The 21,623-nt window shown below is 33.7% G+C and overlaps 1 protein-coding gene across 1 annotated transcript in view; it reads right to left on the reverse strand.

The window, feature by feature from the left end:
- Positions 1–7,401: 7,401 nt before the first annotated feature.
- Positions 7,402–21,623, reverse strand: part of LOC140148997 (uncharacterized) — a 76,180-nt gene continuing 61,958 nt past the window's right edge. The window contains exons 2-3 of the mRNA XM_072171130.1: positions 10,774–11,000; positions 7,402–8,565 (exon numbers count right to left, since the gene is read on the reverse strand). Of these exons, the coding sequence (XP_072027231.1) occupies positions 8,368–8,565; positions 10,774–11,000 (425 nt within the window). The 3' untranslated portion in view covers positions 7,402–8,367. The remainder of the gene's footprint in view (positions 8,566–10,773; positions 11,001–21,623) is intronic.

Raw genomic sequence — 21,623 nt, forward strand, 5'->3', positions numbered from 1 at the left:
GGTTGAAATATTTTTAAGACTTTGCGTACTTCAATGTCTCGGCAAATTCGAACTCATTAATGACTGTTAGTACTGATTACAAGTTCCATGTGTCTTATATATGGGAGGTAAATTTAAAGATGAGAAACTCAAAATTCAGATTATTTTCCCGGGGTGTATGATAAATCACAATATATCGCGGAATAAATTGAAAAACTCTTAGAACCATTAAGATAATCAAATACAATGAATACAGTCAGCACAAAGTGAAAGCTTTTCAAATATAAACGTAACATCAGTCGTTGAATTTGATATATCAAATTTCATTCACGTAACATACATGAATGGAACGAAACAAAATGCATCATGTTGAAATGCCAAAACAAATAATTGAGTTGCCAAAATATATATTTACAATTATGGCGCTGCCGTATCACGAGTACAATGTCTTACATGTAAACAAGCATCTACAGTTTAATAAAATACTGGTCAAACCAAGTCCAGTTACAAATCAAGCAAGTGGTGAAATACTTGTTTGAAGACCTGTTCGAAATCCTGATTTCATAGATCGGATTTAGATCTACCTGTTACTTCTTAGCACCAATTGAAGAATGTATTCTTCTTTTTATAGATGGCATTTTCTGTATCGTATCATGCAAAATAGGTATAAATAGCCACATTATTGGGCTATTCCAGATGTATTCCGCACCCCCTCTATGGAAGACATTTAAAAAAATACAATTCCAGCTGGAATTGAGATGTGTCTAGAATTCCAGCAGTCATTTTTAGCAAAGATTCCGGCTGGAGGGTATGGAAGACATTGAGATTAGGTGAAACTCCGGCTGCTAAAATAAACGAAAAAACAAGAGTGGGGATTGTGAAAGGCCATGATGTGCCTATGGAAGACATTCACATTTCTTAATATTCCGGCTGGAAAATGGTCAAAAATGCTCCAATTCCAGCAGAATCTTCACTTATGATCACCATCTCGATTAACCTATGAAAGACATTTACTTGAATTCTGGCTGGAAACAAAAAATGTTCTAATTCCAGCTGGAACCCTATGGAAGACATTTACATTTACGTGAATTCCGGCTGGCCATATTAGACATATTACCACAATTCCGGCAGTGTCTTCCATGGGGTTTTCCTGACATGGGAATTCCGGCTGTCAATTTAGCCCCGAATTCCGGAAGTGTCTTCCATAGGGGGGGGTGCGGAATACATCTGGAATAGCCCATTTATACCATATACGTTGAGTGTTAGTAATGCAATTGTCATGGCGTTTGATTTGTCCTTTGCCATTTTATTGTTTTAATCGTTTCATTTATTTTAATTCATAAGGGTGTGCAAACTTCAAAGAGAAAACTCTCAATTTGCCACCTTTTGGTACAGAAATGATAACTGCCTCCAACTATAATGCTTCTAGGACTGATTCCTCTTACATCGGACCGATTCCTCCGTTAACATGATAACTGATTTTTCTTGTTTCTTTAGTCTAGTTTAGATACATATGCTGTACAAACCATACGATACAGAAAAACGCAGCTGGCACAAACCTTTTCGTGATGAATTAAGAAGTGACAATATAATATATTTTTGCCCTCTTCACTTTCATGTATTTATGAATAAAATGCAATAAAAAACATTCTCACACACAATCCACGTAGTTGAAATTTGATCGCAAAGTGGAAGATAGATTGTTATGCGTATTGCGTACAATAGGACAATCTGTCTCTCACCACTAAGTATTCCATTCCGATAAATAGCATTGGTTTAGAAAGAAAACACACCGTTTTTGCTAATCATGGTGCTCTTAAAGTGTATGTGCAATGTATGATTCATGGAGTGTTTCATTACATAGTGTAATGACCTGCGTGAATTGCTATTATATCGGCGCTGCCAAACATTCAGAAATAGACCAAGGATTCGTATCTTATGAGTACAATGCCTTACATTGTAAACACGCAATAAAAACGTGATTAATATATAAACGTATTTGTGTGCTTTACATAAGGATTATTTGATTTAGAAAAGTCAGGTAGTACTCATAAAATGTCAAAATATCACAAGATGCTGGAAATTGCATATACAATTTGAGAAGAGCGGACAACAGAATAATGTAATGTTCATTGGACGGCTAAGGATAACGCTATTACAATGGTGATCACGTGAGGTCAGTTTTTCATTTTTTGCATATTGTTATGGTGTACCAATAACTTAGCCTTTCTGATATGGATTTCAAAATTCAGAGTCATACAAAAAACTCTTTTAATCGTTTTGTCGTGTTTTCGTTTTTTGCATATTGTTGTGGTGTACCAATAACTTAGCCTTTCTGATATGGATTTCAAAATTCAGAGTCATACAAAAAGCTCTTTTAATCGTTTTGTCAATTAACACGATTTTTTCATACACTTTTTGTACCGTGGGCCTTCCGTTGTCAAGTGTAGTTCAATGGTAAAAACTTCGAATAATAATTATACAGTGTTACGAGTCGTAAAGACTCAAGGCCAAATACAGCTTTTCTAGTTCTCACACGAATGGAAAACAACACACTGTTTGTTTAAGTTAACAAAATCTGAATCTTTAATGAAAAGTAGAGTCCGATTTGACAATATTCTTGCACATAAACATGAATGCACATACAATCAATTACTATCAATAAAGTTATTAATTAGGAATTTTACTTATCCAGCATTGTTTTTCTTTTTGGTGATTATAAAGTTCTGTCGCCCTCAGTTTTCTGGACGACTCTCTGAAGTTAGTTTCATCATTTCAATTTTATTCATAATACACATAAAACAGATATATTGAAAAGAATACATTTAAGGCCAGACAGGAGGGTTGAGAAGGTACATGACCAGGCTCAAACATCCGCAGGCATATTAAACAACAGGACAATACAACACATAAATGCAGTTTATAAAGGAATACATCAATAATATTATATTATAAATTAGAAGTAATATTGCATAAAAATGTTGACAGGGACCCGCCCCCGAAACAATTGCACAAAACGATAAAATATGGTCTAAAAGACGGCATTATGATTTAAATCGACCAGTCATGGTCATATTTTGAATAAAAATTGAGTAAGAACATAGGATTGCACGTTGACTGAGTGATTTTGAACATTTATCAAAGACCCGTTTCATTGGTTTTGGCTTTTTGAAACTAAGGGAAAATGGAACTCACTTGTTGGCGCTTGTGATGAGGCCTCTACTGCCTATTTCAATACAAAATAACTTTTCGTCATAACCCTGTTCTTGCAAATCAGCGATTAAACCGGCATATTTATTTTGTTTGTAGTCATGGGTTTTGTGGATGTTCTGCTCGAAAGGAATGCTGAGCTCAATAACGATGATGGATTTAGCGCTTTCGTTAACGAGAACCAGATCTGGTCTTTGCTGCGTGGGAAGAATATCAGGAGGGATTGTGGTACCAGCGATTTTAGTGGCACCATCTAAGTCACAGTATAATTTCAGGACTGGTCACTGATATCTTTGAGAGTATCCATGATTATGCGGAGAACAGAGTTATGACGCCAAGTATACCGACCTTGATCAAGCATGATTTTACAGTGATTAAGGACATGATGGAGGGTCTCGTGATGACCACATAAGTTACATTTGGTATTTAACTTTTTTCCCCAGCGACTCAGATTATTTTTAGTGGGAAGGGTGTCAAGGAAAGCATTCAACATAAATTTCATGATGCCTTTAGGAAGATTGTAAATAAAAGATTTCCAATAAATAAGGAACCACTTGACAGACTTTAGAAGCGTATTGAATTAGTTACCAACATGACGACGAAGATCAAAATAAATCCCTCTTTTCGAGATGACTCCACAATATCTCCTGAACGAATATAAATACAGCACCTTCGCTATAACTCCAAATTGCCTGATTCCGACTGTTCTTTGTGAAAACATTGCCGCACTACATTCATGTAGATCACATGCAGGTCGTTTCATAATTATTGATATATTTAAATTTGGTCAACATTACCAGCAAATATTTATGACTTAAATATATCCTTGCTCTAAAAAGGCCACTTGAGCTGTAAATGAACTCAATGACATAGACACTATTTTGGTGGTATTTAAATGATGGTAATCCATTCATTGCAGAAGAAAACTATGCCACATTTGATATCAGAATAATAATTGTACAAATGTGCTCTTTTCAAAAATGTATATATTTGGATACCGGATTTTCCTTACGATAATTATTCAAATTTAAGTAACTTCTCAATGTGTGAAAGACATACAACACTGGATGACCACAATTAAACTCAAATTAAATCAGCAAAAAAAAATTAGCAGAGTGGAACACCTGAATTTATTTATTGGAGATGTTGAAATCCACCAGTCGCAGTCCATTCACAACATTGGAGTCAATTTTACCGTTATGTGCACTAATAGAAATGCCTTGTTCGCCTTGTTGGCGCAATTCAAAAGGAGTAAGTTTGGACAACTCAAAAATAGTGTAAAAGTTGCCAAAACAAAATTCATTTTAGTTATCCGAACTTAAAAAAACTGAAAAGCTCAAAAGTTCCGTCAACTAATCAACTTTGTTGGCATTACTTAAAAAGTTGATGTAAGTCGTTGCGTCAACTTTTTAAGTAATGCCAACTTCTGAATTCAAGTTCAGGGAACTTAGAAAACTAAACAAGGTTCAAAGAACCAATAATATTAGTTGAGTTATTGTAACTCAACATGTAAGTTGATGTAACTCGTTCATATTAAGTTACTGGTACTTATTGTTTTGAGTTATTCCAATTTGATACTTTGTTACTTAATTCACGTAATTGGACCTCTAGAAAATTATGCTAACCTAGTTTCATTTTCTGAGTTGTAACAACTCAATAAAGTAAGTGCAAATGAGTGCGACCAACATAATGATATCGAGTCAGCGTTACTCAAAATTGTAAATGCGTTGGCATTACTCGGAAAGTTGACGCAACGACTTACATCAACTTACTGAATTTGTAATGCCAACGAACAACTTCTATGAGTGTGTATGAACACAACTTTGTAAATCAGTAAACTGGCAATAACGCAACATCTACCGATTTCGCCGTTTCATTGAATATGATACTTGTAGCCTCGAACTCTCATTCTTTCTTAACTGAACTATACTGTAATGTTCTTCTAAATGGCATCTCCATGAAAGATCTTAAAAGAAACCAGAAATTGCAAAACAAGTATGCCCGGTTAGTGCGTCAGCATCCACGATTTGCTCACATTACTCCACTTCTTGATCAACTGCACTGGCTCACAGTCTCAGAGAGAATTACATTCAAAACGTTTCAAATCCTTCAATGGGCCTGTCCTCAGTACATTAATTGGTGCCGAAAAAGATCGCGTCCGGACTCTTTTTGTAGTACTCAACTACTCTTTCATCATCCTGTGTCATATTGGAAATTCTATCATCCATAACACGAGCAGGCCACAGGGTTTTCTCCCCTGCTCAATCGTGGAACATGCTAACTCCCACAATTAGAAATGCTCCAAACATAAACAGTTTCAAAACCCAGCTCAAATCTCAACTTTATCCGCAGTAGCTTTTGACTTTGTTTGTACAATTTGTATTTCACATGATATGTATATATTTTTACTGTTGCTTTTTTTAAAATCTTTTGTGTTTTGCTTAAGGATGCTTTGTAACAAAATAGATTATTATAGAATATTATCTGTAGACCGTCCTCTTTCAAGTGCCTTTGAGAAGTATTTCGTGGCAAAACCTTGGCAGTGAACATGGTAAAACAAACAAATTTCTGGCCAAAATTTGCAATAACAAAAAAAAACCAATCCCTTAAATCAATCGAGTGTTTGAAAACTTACAACAAAGGGGATTAAGAAAATGGTGGGAAAATGTTTACCTCATCTCTGTTATGGAACATTTATTAACGATGTATCAGAATTCGGTAGTTTTGTTATAGCATATATATTTGGATTATAGACACCGAGTGCAAATGATGGTAGTTTTGATGTCAGTACCTTAAAAGATTGTTGGTTTCATTTTGAGACAGGCAACATGTTATAATAGAAATAAAGGTACCATTCACAGCTTGGAATTGCATACAAGATTCTATTTATTCTGTCAAGAAAATTGCATATGTACAACCAAATCGTTTGCTAATGCAAGATAAATTTACATTTTACATCTCTCAAAAAGTTTCTAAAAGTCCCAAGATGTTTCTAATTTATTTCAGTGCTATATATTTCTATTTGAGTAAATAAAGGTGCAATTCAAAGATAATATTAAAGTGACCCTCAATGATAATACATTCTTAAGATATTCAATACATTTATATTTCATGTCAATCAAATTATCCACATATGTTAAGCAAAAAATGAATATAATAAATTTTGGTTTTCAGGTCACTTACAAAATATAACCTAATTTTCAGCCTGATAATATTTCAGTAGGTTGTGTAATCCAAATGGAGTCTATATTGAAGTATAAAATAATACCAATGATATAATAATCGTGTCGCTCTTGGTTGAAGTAATGTGAACTTAACCCCTACTGAAATGTAAATATCATTTCGCAGCCTCTACAGTTCTACCATAAAGCCCAAATACAATATTAATTATTATGGTGATTTAGTTATCATGCCTTTACATTTTTCATATTATACCTTATTATAACTTTATTAAAAACGTTTAATGTGTCCCCTTTATAATTAACGTGGAAGTATAAAGATTCTCAAAACATCATCAGTATCATACTTGGCAAATACAAATGTTCTCCTATTTTCAAATTTCAACTATGTTAATATAAAAGACTACTATTTTCAACTACTGCTGTACACTGATGCTTATGTCATTCGCATGCTCCAAGTACAGTCGTCAATCATGCTCATTACTATAGACGATACCCTTACGGATTTACAAAGTTAACGTACACCTTATTTTCATTATTTTTGTCAGTTACAAACTTGCAATCATTCTCATATATGTGCAAAGGTAGATGTCAGATGTCAGTGTTATAAACTAAATCTTCATCACAACTTTGAGATCGGTACTTCGCATCTTATACTTACTCTTCAGAGTCTTTAGATGAGTGACTTGTGGTATTAGAGTTGCAATGTGACTCACATTCCTACTATAATACCACTACCTCCAATGAATTCCGCAGGTATGCCAAATATAATTCACACAAGAGGACTGTTGGTGTAAGTATCAATTGTTCTCAATTTTCCTTTCCTCAATGTTTTTAAGGATAATAGTTTTTCAATTTTCCTGTAACTTTTAGTCTTTTGTGAAGAAGACACCTTCTAATAAAGAACAAAAATAAAGAACATTCCTCATTCATAACGCTCAACATTTCTATAGCATACAATGGAAAAAAATAATAGAGCGGTTTTCAAAGAGTACATACAGATTGTTCGACGTGTAAACTATATACTTGGCTCAACTTTCAATATCGATATTTCGTGACGGTCATATTCGTCCAGTATCCTCATTTTATGCTTTCTCATACGAGATGTTGAATTGAATTCTGTAATATTTGTTCGCTCTGTAATCGTATTCCTTTTTCTATATCAATTTTAAATTGCAAAGCAACGGTTCAATGTCCAATTACCGAATGGTCATGTTGTTGTTTTGCCACTGGCCATCCTTTATATGGTTGGCAAAACTCGTTTGAATTCTAGCAATCGTTTATTTTTCTGCTGCGAAGCAAACAGTTGCCGACAATTATATCTACGTTAGAATCCTCAACGTTTTGTTAGAACCTTCAAAACAACGTATTGTTTCTGAACTTCCATTTAACAAAAATCAACATTTCAAAAAAAAGGTCATACCAAAATGATTTGTTAAAACCACTTGGCGTATTAGGACAAATTCAAATAGATGACACTTGATGCTAGCCCTATGCCCTTGAAAGGTTTTGTCAATTGATTTAGCGTTGCAGGGCAACTAAAACAAATAAAAATCTTTAAACAAAATTCTATCAAACAATGACGAATCTGGCCGCCGGTACTTATGACGATAATTATCAACGTAGTCGTCCTCGCTGGCACAATTCACACCTTCAACGGTGTAATGTATTAGAAACACATTGGATCTAGTCAAGAACAGTTTTAGAATTATTATGTCAACACCTCGAAAGAGGCGACTAGTGCCTGTATGATTGGTTATCTACACGTTTCAACGTATTCCAGAAGAACTGGAGTGCAGCCATTTGGGTCAAAGATCCTGCGAGCCACAAGTTTTTAGCTATCATCGGTTTCCAACAAAGTTACGCCTCCTAGCTGGTGACTGGACACCTATTACCGGAGTGTTATTTCAGTTCATTTGGCACACAAACGACATTACTGTAGGAAGCTAGAAACAAAAATCTGTATGTACTCCTCAGCTGTACTATACATATAAATGGATCAAGAAGATTGGTTATATTTTAAGGTTTTTTCACAAGCAAACGGCCATTTTTGATTGCACTGTGTATCGACAAAGTCCCATTTTGCAGGTCTCCCAAGTTGCAGACATCTGTCATTTTCGTAGTTACTAGGGTGATCCAAGCGCCAATTGGTAGTATAGTTCAAAGGATTTCCATCAACACAACGCCAATCTCCAACCTGTTAAAAGATAAATTAAACAGAAAACATGATCCTTGAAAGCTGCATTAGGCCACGATTATGACATCACTCACTGTAGGGGTGGGGTGCTGTAGCTGCAGTACATCTCTCATTAGCTACATACCGCTTAAATAAACAGTCCTATTTTACCAAAGTTTTAGCTTTAATAAAGGGATCGTAACTAACTGTCAACATTTGGCAATCAATTTCCTTATACGACGGTCACATTCTGGAAAGCTGGACTGAACAAGGTTATCTGATGAAACTGATTCCCAATCCGCGTCATATATTGCCCTTGGTTGTATCACAAAATAGTAAATTGTCCATTACAGGAGCAAGGAAAATTCCGTAGGAAACTTCAGCTATCAAGAAGAATGGCTGAAAACCTGCGGTGTAATGGTACCTAACGGCCTGCAACAAGCAACTTTATGATGTCGCTATGCTCATTCACATTGCATGGTGGGTAAGGTCAGAGTTTTTTAACCACTTTTGGGTTTAACTGCAATTGTAATAAGGCATCTTTTAGATAGACTATTACCAAAGATTTCTTGTTATTGAATCATGCAACCATCATCAGAGAAAATGCGCATTCGTCTAAATATTGCTCTAAAACTACAGTAATGATTTCATTTATAGCGAAAGAATCATTTCCTAAGTAACAAAGCAAAAGGCAGGGGCTATTGTAACAGTTTTTATCATTATTATCCTTCTTTGGTTTGTTCAACAATAAGCAACTGCGTGGGATTTTTGTCTTTTCATACAACATGGAATTAATCGGATGTATAGATTGCTCTCTATATGTCTATACACGCACTCTTCCTCTTTTATGATGTTGTCATCACATCTTTTGATCAAAGCAAAGTAATAAAAACCAACGATGCCATAAAAATCATTGTAAAGGCTGGTACAGGAAAATCTTCTCGGTGAACGACCATATAATTTTGAAATCATTACAACAAAAACATTTCATCTGTTCCCTGTAGATTGTAAACGACTTTTCAGATCGTCTGTAGAATAAAATTATTTTTGGCGGGATATTTATTGCTTTAAGCGCGTATAATCTTTGCTACATCCTGCTAAAAGCTACCGCAGGCGACACTTGTTCAATTCAATGTTGTTCTACATGTAAAGTTACGTCTTCTACAATTGACTGAGACAGCAAGAAAAAACAGGAACCTTTGGAGGGCGGTCCCGTGTGCTCGCAGAAAGGCACACGATCAAATATTCCTGACTAGTTTGACGAGCTTGTGATGCAACAATATTACCATGTTGGAAATGTAATGTTATGTTTGCCTCATTTGACTTAACTAACATGAGCAATATGAGCTAATATGAAACGTTGGAACAAACACATTTATATAAGCTGCATCTATTTTGCTTGTCAATCCCATTTGAAAGTTCAAAGTATTGCATAGTATAATTCTTAAAATATTATTTCGGAAGAGTAGTTCAAGCAACCTTTGTTTCAAACGAGCGATATTGGCAAAAGAGTAGTAGAATCCAAGAACGTTTAAATTTTAAGAAAACGTGGAGTAACATTTTGAACAAATTGCTCGCCATAAACAAATTTCTAGGAAAGATAATCGTTGATTAAATTATTGAACAAATGTGACACGTACGTATAGAATTACAATATCACTTCTACTGTTCATGTCAGGAATGCCGCTTGTTGCAATTGAATCCATGTTTACCTCCTGTTATATAATTATCGAATTGATGAGTTGTGCCAGGAACGTCCATAGAATTTAGCCTCAATGAAATACTTTTGCTTTTATGAGCAAATACAAGAGGTAACTAGGTTTATACAGTTACTAAGAGGGTCACTCACGAGGAAATATTCTCTTTTTAGGCGATCGCATGCATTTGGCAGCATCTGTATAAGACTAAGAGTTCATTTTTTGTTAAAATTCAATTAATGGCAGATGCAAATGCTGTGCGGATCACTATTCATTCATCAAAACTCCCTTTCGTAATTCATTTTTTCTATCGATCAAATCTTCAAGCAAGTTCCATTAGCTTCCCACTCTAAGTATTATGTTTTTGCAAAAGCTTCAGTTTTCATTTCATTTCATTTTTGATTTATGTTACTTAATTGATCTAATGCAAATAATAAAGCTACGACATCTTAAGGCTTCTACATTAACTTAATGTTTTACTCCTTCCCTACTTTTGTACATCGATCTACGTAATGATAAATACGATATTTACCTCAACTTGTTGACACCCTAACCACCAACTGTAGTGCGGATCATAAAACTGTGCATATGAAGCTAAGATTTTGGTTTCCTGTTCATTTGAAGGTACTGCTAAATCGGAATTCTTTCCTTTTGCTTGACATATTATTCTAGCCGCTTCCCATGACACTGGTTGTGCACCAAACCAATAGCAAGAGTCTCCGTGACGTACCCAACCGAGTTTTGGTTCGCATGTTCCCACTGTATAAAGAGCAAAACATAATAATAGACTATTAAAACATATTCTAGGCACGGATATTGTTATAGCCATGAGACTGCTATAATTATTGGTCCGTGTCTATATTTTTACTATAGAATTTTAGAATGAAGTTATATAATGCATTATTGGCGGTAATGGTTCGTAAGTTAGTGCTTGTTACTTCCAGGCTACAACATTCAGACTGTTGATATAATAATATAAGGCAATTTTATTGAATGTCCACATAACATTGAGGAAGAGATAAATTTTTGAACACTACAATGCAATGCAAACCAGTCATTAAATACATCAAGCACGTACAAATCAAGAAAAAGTTTGAAAACTTTTATTATTGATTCGATTCCTTAAAACGACAATTATCATTCGACTTCTGCTGAATTTTGCTTGATGTTAAAATAAATACACTGGATACCATTACGCAATTCTTATCAAGGTATCGTTTTGTGGATGTATTTGTCTTTCTGTGTAACGAGAAGAGAAAGTCACTGAATAAAATGAGCTCTAATCCCATCATGTAAGCAGAATAACCAATCGTCATTTCCTTTGTCTGCACCTATTTCTGTCGACAGTCCGTGTCAGGTTTCATTCTTACAGAGATATATTGACAGCACTGACGATCGAGTAAGACCATCACCCAACCCAGGCAACTCAAAGTAGACAACATGTTTTGCAGACATACGACTAGAATAGACTTGTCATATAATGTAACAATAGTCTACCGTTCTTCACGAAATAACTGAAATTATTTGAAACATTATTGAATATGTACTATGTATGTGTGCAATTATTTGAATGCTTGTTTCATCTGTAGACTTACAAATTAACTACTATATGACAGACACTAACATATCGAGTTGATATTTTTGAAATGTTTTTATCTTTTGTCCGTCAGACTTGTCCGTCAGACCGAAACGGTTAAGCATGGGAGAATGGTGCTTTACAAAGTTGTGACAGTATTAATAGAATTTTTATAAAATGACTGCAACTAACTTAAGACTATTTTTTTGTTATTTGGTAAAAGGAATAATATCACAGCTTTTATTACAGATTTATAAACCCAAGCCATTGCACAATACCATTTCTAATGGTCAGTTATATATAGAGGTTGTTTTGACAAGAAGTCACCACAGTACAAGATATAATTGGACCTTCAAGGCATGCCGAATCAAAACCTAAACAGTTTATCCTTGTGACTAACATAAACATCGTATTGGAATTGTAATTTAATAATATGTAGCTCCTACAATGGTTATCCAATACTTTCAGACACGACCAGGCTGGTATTTATTGAGACAATAAGACGATAAGCCTGACTGAGCTAACAATTGTATTATTCTAATTGCGATTTCCCGTTATCGATTCGCCCACGTGCAAGTGCAGTCAAGGTAAACACTTGTTGTTTAGTACAAGAGAAAGTGTTTGGAAAATATGTTGACATTGTTCTATACTATTCGCAAGTTCTGTGATTAGTTCAAATACTCTTTCCCTTTCCTTTGATCTTTATCACTTCCAATTGGTGACAATGCTGCAAATGTTCTGTCAAGAATGAAATACATGCTGACTAAATGTATTTTCATTAATAAATATGAGTTCAAATTGCAGTCGCATGTTTCACATGACCTCATAAAGTGGTTTAAAATCTAATTCTATTTGAAGATCCGGATAAATTTGGACCGATACTTTACTTTATTTATCGTCGTGTAGATGGTTTCCATCTGGAGACATAATCATTATAATGTATAAGTAGGCATCCCTTAAATAGGTTTCAGCCAAAAGTTTTCCTTTTAATTCTTAAGCGTCTTTTATTAATATATTCACAACACTATCATTTTTCTCAGGATGAAACTGTATATCTAAGCAAACAGGATCAAACAGTAACCTTATACCTCGGTATCAATTAAAATACAACACCTTCAGACACATCTAGTACGGAAACTATTAATCTACTTCCAAAGTCCCTTCAGATTAGTAACATACGGTATACAGTATCTGTTCACTGTTTATATTTCATTACCTCAGCCAATTCTCTTGTGAATGACGAACGAATAATTGAGGAAACTTGGTCTAGTATCAAAGTTTTCAATCAGTTCTATCAGAGTTTGGAAGAATAATGGTATTGAACCTGCGTGCAGATCATAAAATCTCACAATATTTTAAGAGTTTTTGACCTATTTTATTTTAGAATTGCATGGAACTCGAACAACTCATAAGCACAAATATGCTTTTGCTGATAAATATCAAGATTAACCTGTTCATATATAAAAGAATTCGTTAAGGGGTAGGGTATGAACGTTTGGAAAGTATTTATTCTGGGACATTAGAGCACATCAGACATATCGAATTGCATTCTGAATACGAAGAATGTCCTTCTGATATCAATTTTTTTTTTAATTCGCAATGTAATACACATTTTATGGCAAATGATTAAAATTGATATTTTTGATATTTAACAGTACTCAAGTAAACTTTATAAATCTGATGATTTATACTTAAAGTGTATGTAGGTGGGATGAAAAGGCGATGATCAATTGAAAATTTTGACCTTTCGTATTGAAGATATGGATTTTTTCCCATTATGTCTTTTGGGGAAAAAATTTTTCAATATGAAAGGTCTTTTTAATAATCGTCGGCTTTTCCTCCCACACTTTAAAGAATATGTCATTAGATTTATAAAATTTACTTCGAGGACTGTTATATATCAAAAATGTGAAAAATATCAAATATGAATAATTTGTCATAAAATTTGTATTATATCGTGAATTTCAAAAAATGAAAATTATTTGATATCAGAAAGACATTCTTCGTATACAGAATGCAATTCGATATGTCTGATGTGCTCTCATGTCCCACAAAAAATACTGTCGAAACGCTCATTCCAGATCCCTTAATGCACTTCGTTTTGTATAAATCACAGAGTCTGCATGTGAGCTATCAACTAGTGTATTGCTATATTTATATCAGAATATCTCGTGGGATGAAAGGTTTCCTTTCTTTCAATCAAAATTCATTAGTTTAAAGCACGATTTCTAGTAGATTTTTACCAAATATTTAAAGACCTTCCTGATTCACTGAACATCACACTCAACATTGGATAAGTTGTTACTTATTTTGTATTTTGAATACATTTTAGTCGATTTCTTTGCGGATATTCTGAAATTTGTCGAAACAAGTTTCAATCTAATGGGATCTGCGGTGTACACACGTACCAATGTTTTGATTATAACCATGCATGTTTTTGATCAATAGGGGAAGTAATAATAGCAAGGACGACAGATGCTTCATTGATTTGTCTAATCTATAGTTGTTCTCTATCTTGAATTTGTAACCTTATTGTTTGTTTTTGAAAATGTCATGTTTCATAGTTGTCGTTATTGAACCACCAGGTTAAAATACATGGACATGATAAACACAAACCTTTACAACTTTTTATCATTTTAAAGTATTCGAAGCCACACAAATCTTGGACTTTGAGATAAATATTTCTATGTTCTAGCCATGGTAGTATCATAGTGCACAAGGGCGTACCAGGGACAAGGAGACGAACGTACATTGGTTAAATCTGTCAATGCTCAAAAACTACCAGCTTAATTTATTTCTTCTTTGCACAAAATGCACAAGAAATCAAAGAGCCGAAGAATTATCAATAAACCGACATCAAAGAGTTCCTATTAGATACAATGAAAACATCACGTCGTGTATCTAGTTCACTATTCACTCCCTAGTTTGCACACACTGTATAATTTCTGAGTGCTAATATTTTCGAAATAAATGCGTCAAAAAAAAAAAAAAGGATTGAAATTTGACAATTTTTCAATTTTGACCAACTTTTTGGATATATTAAGTTATACAAATAGTATATGGTCCTAATTCAAAACATCTGCTTTTGTGTATTTACAACATAAATATGCAGTTTTCATCGATTTGGAAATGTAAGGTGAGTTGTTATCATATGGTGAACGAAAAAAAATGTCATGGAAATTCATGCTTATGTTATCAGAAATCTGCTGTATTTGTTGGATTTTTTGCATAATATCCTTTCTGAAAATATAATACTTTTATGTACTTATCACCATTACTTTTTTAAGATACAAAACAATGTCTAAAACTTCCTACTTAGAGTGACCCTTTCTGCCCTCTTAATATTTTATTTGATGCTTTTGGCTTTCAGAAGCTATTCTAATATAATTTTTAAAACAATAATGACTGTGCAACTAACTTAGACTGTTTCGTTATTTGGTAAAAGGAATAATATCAAAGCTTTTATTACTTACAGATTTATAAACCCAACCCATTGCATAATACCATTTGTAACGGTCATTTACATATAGAGGCTGCTTTAACAAGAAGTCACCACAGTACCAGATATAATTGGACCTTCAAGGCAAACAGTTTATCCTTGTGACTAACATAAACATCGTATTGGAATTGTAATTTAAGAATATGTAGCTCCTACAATGGTTATCCAATACTTTCAGACACGACCAGGCTGGTATTTATTGAGACAATAAGACGATAAGCCCAACTGAGCTAACAATTGTATTATTCTAACGTGCGTTTTTCCCGTTATCGGTTCGCCCACGTGCAAGTGCAGTCAAGTACTTGTCGCTTAGTACAAGAGAAAGACATTGTTCTATTATTCGCAAATTATTTGATTACTTCAAATACTCTTTCCCTTTCCTTTGATCTTTATCACTACCAATTGATGACAATACTGCAAATTTTGTTAATAAATATGAGTTCAAATTAGTCGTTTTCACATGACCGTATAAAGTGGTTTAAAATCTAATTCTATTTGAAGATTCGGATAAATTTGGACCGATACTTTATTTATGATTCAAAATTGTTGTGTAGATGGTTTCCACCTGCGACATAATCATTATAATTTATAAGTAGGCATCCCATAAATAGGTTTCAGCCAAAAGTGTTCCTTTTAATTCTTAAGCGTCTTTTATTAATATATTCACAACACTATCGTTTTTCTCAGGATGAAACTGTATATTTAAGCAAACAGGACCATTAGTACAAAAGTAACCTTATACCTTGGTATCAATTAAATACAATACCTTTTAGACACATCCTGAAACTATTTATCTACTTCCAAAGTCCCTTTAGATTAGTAACATATACAGTATCTGTTCACTGTTTATATTTCATTGCCTCAGCCAATTCTCTTGTGAATGACGAACGAATAATTGAGGAAACCCAGTCTAGTATCATAGTTTTAAATCAGTTCAATGAGAGTTTGGAAGAATAATGGTATTGAACCTGCGTGCATATCACAAAATCTACCAATGTTTTAAGAGTTTTTGTTATCGACATTGACCTGTTTATTTTACAATTGCATGGAACTCATAAGTACAAACATGCTTTAGCTGATAAATCTCGAGATTAACCAGTTTATATATAAAAGAATCCGTTAATGCACTTTGTTGTTTTGTACAAATCACATAATCTGCATGTGAACTGTGAATATCACATAGGATAACGGTTTCCTTTTGTATAGCAATCAGTTTTCATTAGTTGAAAGGAAGATTTGTAGTTAATTTTGTACAAATCACAGAGTCTGCATGTGAGCTATCAACTAGTGTGTTGCTATATTTATATCAGAATATCTCGTGGGATGTACGGTTTCCTTTCTTTCAATCAGTATTCATTAGTTTAAAGCAAGATTTCTAGTTGATTTCCCCAAATGTTTAAAGACCTTCCTGGTTCACTGAACATCACACTCAACATTGGATAAGTTGTTACTTATTTGAATACATTTTAGTCAATTTCTTTGCGGATATTCTGAAATTTGTCGAAACAATTTCAATCTAATGGGATCTGCGGTGTACACACGTACCAATGTTTTGATTATAACCATGTATGTTTTTGATCAATAGGGAAGTAATAATAGCAAGGACGACAGATGCTTCATTGATTTTGTCTAATCTATCGTTGTTCTCTATCTTTAATTTAATTTGTAACCCTATTGTTTGATTTTGAAAGTGTTTCATAGTTGTCGTTATTGACAACCAGATTAAAATACATGGACATGATAAAAACAAACCTTTTCAACCTTTTATCATTTTATAGAATTCGAATCCATATAAACTTTAGACGTTGAGATAAATATTTCTATATGTTCTAGCCATAGTAGTATCATAGTACACAAGGGTGCACCAAACACAAGGAAACGAACGTGCATTGTTAAATCGATCAATGATCTTAATCTTAAACTATCAGCTTAACTTATTTCTTCTTTGCACAAAATGCACAAGAAATCAAAGAGCCGAAGAATTATCAATAAACCGACATCAAAGAGTTCCTATTTATTGTTAACACTTCATGTCTTGATTCTGAAAGTGTAACCTCTCGGCCGTGTCACGATAGGTGAGATTGGAATAATTAAGCATAGCAAGAACAAATATCATAAATTGATATCTTTTTTGCTTGCATATTACAATTCTGTCACACATGATGTTTTCATTTTATCAAGTTCACTATCCAAAATTATACAAACGTTCTAATGGCTACAATTGTTCTAATTTTGGTTCATTTTAAGATTAAAATTGTATTGTATTCCAAAAAAAAAAAAAAAAAAAAAAGGTTAAAACTAACAAAAAATGAGAATTCTCTTCTCGAGTGCCTTGGTGAATAAAATTTGGGGTCAACAATTTACAATAATATTTAGTCGGCAAACGATATTTCCGAGCCTGTCTGCAAGACAATTTTGAAAGTTTACCTGCCTCAACTCGGTAGTCTCGGAACGGTATTGCTTGTGTTACTTTTCTGTGAACAAGTAAGCCCTCATATAAAATTGTATTCATGTAAGTTGAACATAATAGCATTTATTTTCAGTATGGTATACTGTATTCAGCAGACACAGATATCGGAGATTCTTCTGTCTTTACCAATAACAACGGGTTTATATTGATACAATGAATATTTTAAATACATTTGAATTAGTTTGGCCCCCGTCGGGGATAACGGTTTTATCTGAGAAAATAATGTGATAGAAATAGTCTTAATTGATACATATTTTATTCATACTTTGAAAGAAAGTACCATCTGCAAAGACATGAAACATTTGTTTATTTTTGGTCATTGAACTGCGGAGAGATCATAAAAGATTAAAGAAGCTTGATCAAACTGTGCATTTTCTGTAATCTGTGACGTCTACTTAGAACACTCTTGGTTCTTATTTATCTCAGAGTTGGTTGAGTGGGCAGAGAGCTTTTCCTTATTCAAGATGGTTAATACATGCATAGTGCATAAGGATTTTAATATTAGGCCATAAAATATTGTACCAGCAAACTGTTTCTTTGCTTGTAGCAAGGGTGGATGTGTATTTGTTGGGGGATGTTTTGATGATTTTGCAAACATATATTTAAAATGTTCTGAATTTGTTTCAGATAATTTTATTCAAATTGGTCGGTTGGTCCGTAAAACAAAATATGTGTAGCGCAGTATGTACACATTCACATGAAAATTAACAATTTGGGTTCAAAAATGGATAGAACAAAACAAATGTCCACCGCCAAACCCGGAACGTCAGATTATGAACCCACATGACCAACAACTAGCACGCCAATTTTTAGATTGTAATGACGTTTTACGAAAACAAAATTAATATCATAGCCACGTGAGGAATAGAGTGAAAAGTAGACTTTACATTGGGTGCACTGTCAAAGTAGACTTTTGATTGGGGCGCATTATCACACTGTTATCACACCCCAAAGGATTTAGACTAGTACAATATTGCTTGATAACATATATAAACTTTAAATTATTTGTTTATGTTTCGTATTTATATTTTTGTTGTTGCACCCCCCCCCCTTTCAGCAGGAAAATATTATAAACTTAATACTTCCGCGATTACTGACACACATCTCAAGAACTTAATGCAACTTATAAATATATTAGTACAATTTGTGACTAATACGATCAGTGCATCACCAGCTTTTATCCATAAATAGATACGACTACAAGACCGTGAAATACGGTCAGATTTCCGGACGTATCGCTGACAATTTTTTCTCAAGTGGATGGCGACAGATATCAGATAAAAATCAAACCTCTAGCTTGATGTAATAATGATCACAACATCTAGATATTATTTATTCAGTAATTAGCTTTTGAATTCTCAGAATCATTAAACTCGGACAACTTGTGCGAGCTCACAAACCACACCATCCTCATCTACTTTACAAAAAAAAACAAAAAAAAAAACGTACGTTATGGTTATCAAATGGAACAAAAATAAAAGATACATTATTTTAAAATATTCAGATTAAAAATGCTGGAATTATTCCAATATACCGTATGCCCAGAAACCATCGTTGCACAATTAATACTCCTACGCTGGGTAATGCATAAAACCATGGATTACAAGCCAAGACTAGAAAAAAATAACAGAAAAGTAAAAATATCATAAGTAACCCAGTATGCTTTATGGTAAACTATCACCAATTCTGCTATATGCGCTCGTATGTGGTATTGCAGAATCTAAATGAGATTAAATTGACAAGAAACAAGAAATGAATTAATTAAGAGAATGAATAAAGAATCAATGACATGGTGTGAAGCGAATACATTATGCAGATACATACACATATAAATTGTGTAAAAATGATACATACGATTTTTGTTATCGTATTTTCTGTGAATTATTATGACCATACTGATTCCGCAGCCAGAAAATTACCCAGGAGGATTTTCCTCAATTTTAAACAAACACTCAAAAGCCCCAGACTAAAAGGGCTTTGGCCAAAGATTTACAGATATTTGCCTTGACATGGGTGGCTATTCTAAAAAATGGTCGTTTGGTTGGAGATGTTGTAGCAGTAGGAATTTTGCCATAAATGGGTCCTAAGAGCAAATATTTATCTTTTTAGTGAACACAAAAGTGGGTCTTTCTAACGCAACTTTCATTTTTACCAAACTGTCTTCAGTTGCAACAAAACAACGCGACATACAACATGTACAAATATGAATCAACAAAGGTAATCAGAGCTACGGACGGTCAGAGACAGACACAGGTATCCACAATCGTAGACTAAGAAAGGAAAATATCTGTATCTCTGGATACATAGCAATACAATCAATTATGCTTTTAACATTTATTGAGGAACATTATTGTGCACATAATTTTACAGTGACTTACAAATTAAGTACTTGTAATACATTGATATATTGGAGCACTATAATACATTGTGTTAAGATTAACATTTTTTTAAAAATCAGGATAGCAAATAAACCTCAAGATTTCTGTTTTCATTTGTGAATTTACCAGCACAAAGTAAGTCTACATCAGACGCCAATAAAACGTCAGCATACAAATTAAACATCCAATTAGCCAAGAATAAAAGCGTGTCAAGAAAGGGCTGTCGATGTCCATCACTGCAAAGAAAATCACAGGTAAACCTTTTTAGCCAATACAGGTTCCCGATATTAAGTGCTAAAGCTTGTAGTTATCAATTTTAAAACAGACTGATAAGCGTCAATTCATCCTCTGTCATAGACACATCTAACAAGTCTTGAATTTGGGGCATACTCCGGATCAGTCGAGTTGTTTTTTGGCTGAACATTATTTTGTTCAAATATAGGAAAGGCGATATAATGAGCGTTTGAGGGGATTTTTTAATTGTTTGTTAGCTTTGAAAGACATTAAATGTTTTGAAACGGAAAGAAAATTTGTAGGAAATTTATCGGATGAGACATTATTGCAGTATTATTATAAATGTTGAGTGTAATGTAATGAAAATAATAATAATAATGAATGGTTCTTATGAGGCGCGAAATCTTCCGAGGAACTCAAAGCTCGCAATACATGAAAATGACAAACCAACAAAAAAGCAAATAATTCTGTGAATTCTGTAAATATATTTTTCTACAAAAACAAAACAAACAAAAAACACCATGCGGATGGTTATCGAAGGAAACAAAACAAAAAACGGTATTTTAAAATATTCAGAATACAAATGCAGGAATTATCCCAATATATCGAGGGTTGAGAGCCAAAAAGCCTCACGATCACATGCTCCCACAAAATGAGCATAATGTTGCCAGGGCACTATAAAAGATTGAGTCCATTAATCATGACAAAATTCAATAGAAAACAAAAGACAGTGTGGAGGAAATATTGATTTTTGAAGACTAAAGCAAGGAGCCAACTTTATGCTCATTTTCTGAGAGCTGGTCATAGTGAGTTACGGCTTTCTGGTTCTGAACCCTCGATATGCCGAGAAACCATCGTTCACAAATACTCTTATACTTGCATGGTAATACATAAAACCATTGATTATAAGACAAGGCTAGTTCACTGAAAGGAAAAAACACAGAAAAGTAAAGAATATAAAAAAATACCCCAGTATTCTTTGTGCTATACTATCACCAATTCTCCGATATGCGCTCGTATGTGGTGTTGCAGAATCTAAATGATATTAAATTTACAAGAAACAGAAGAAATTAATGAATTAAGAGAATGAATAAAGAATCTATGACATGATGTGATGCGAATACACTGCGGCAGAATTGCAGATACATACACGATATGTACAAATGATATGTACGATTTTTATTATCGTATAATCTGTGAATTATTATGACCATGTCATATATAA

The sequence above is a fragment of the Amphiura filiformis genome, chromosome 3 (genome assembly GCF_039555335.1).
Source record: "Amphiura filiformis chromosome 3, Afil_fr2py, whole genome shotgun sequence".
Taxonomy (NCBI): Eukaryota; Metazoa; Echinodermata; class Ophiuroidea; order Amphilepidida; family Amphiuridae; genus Amphiura; species Amphiura filiformis.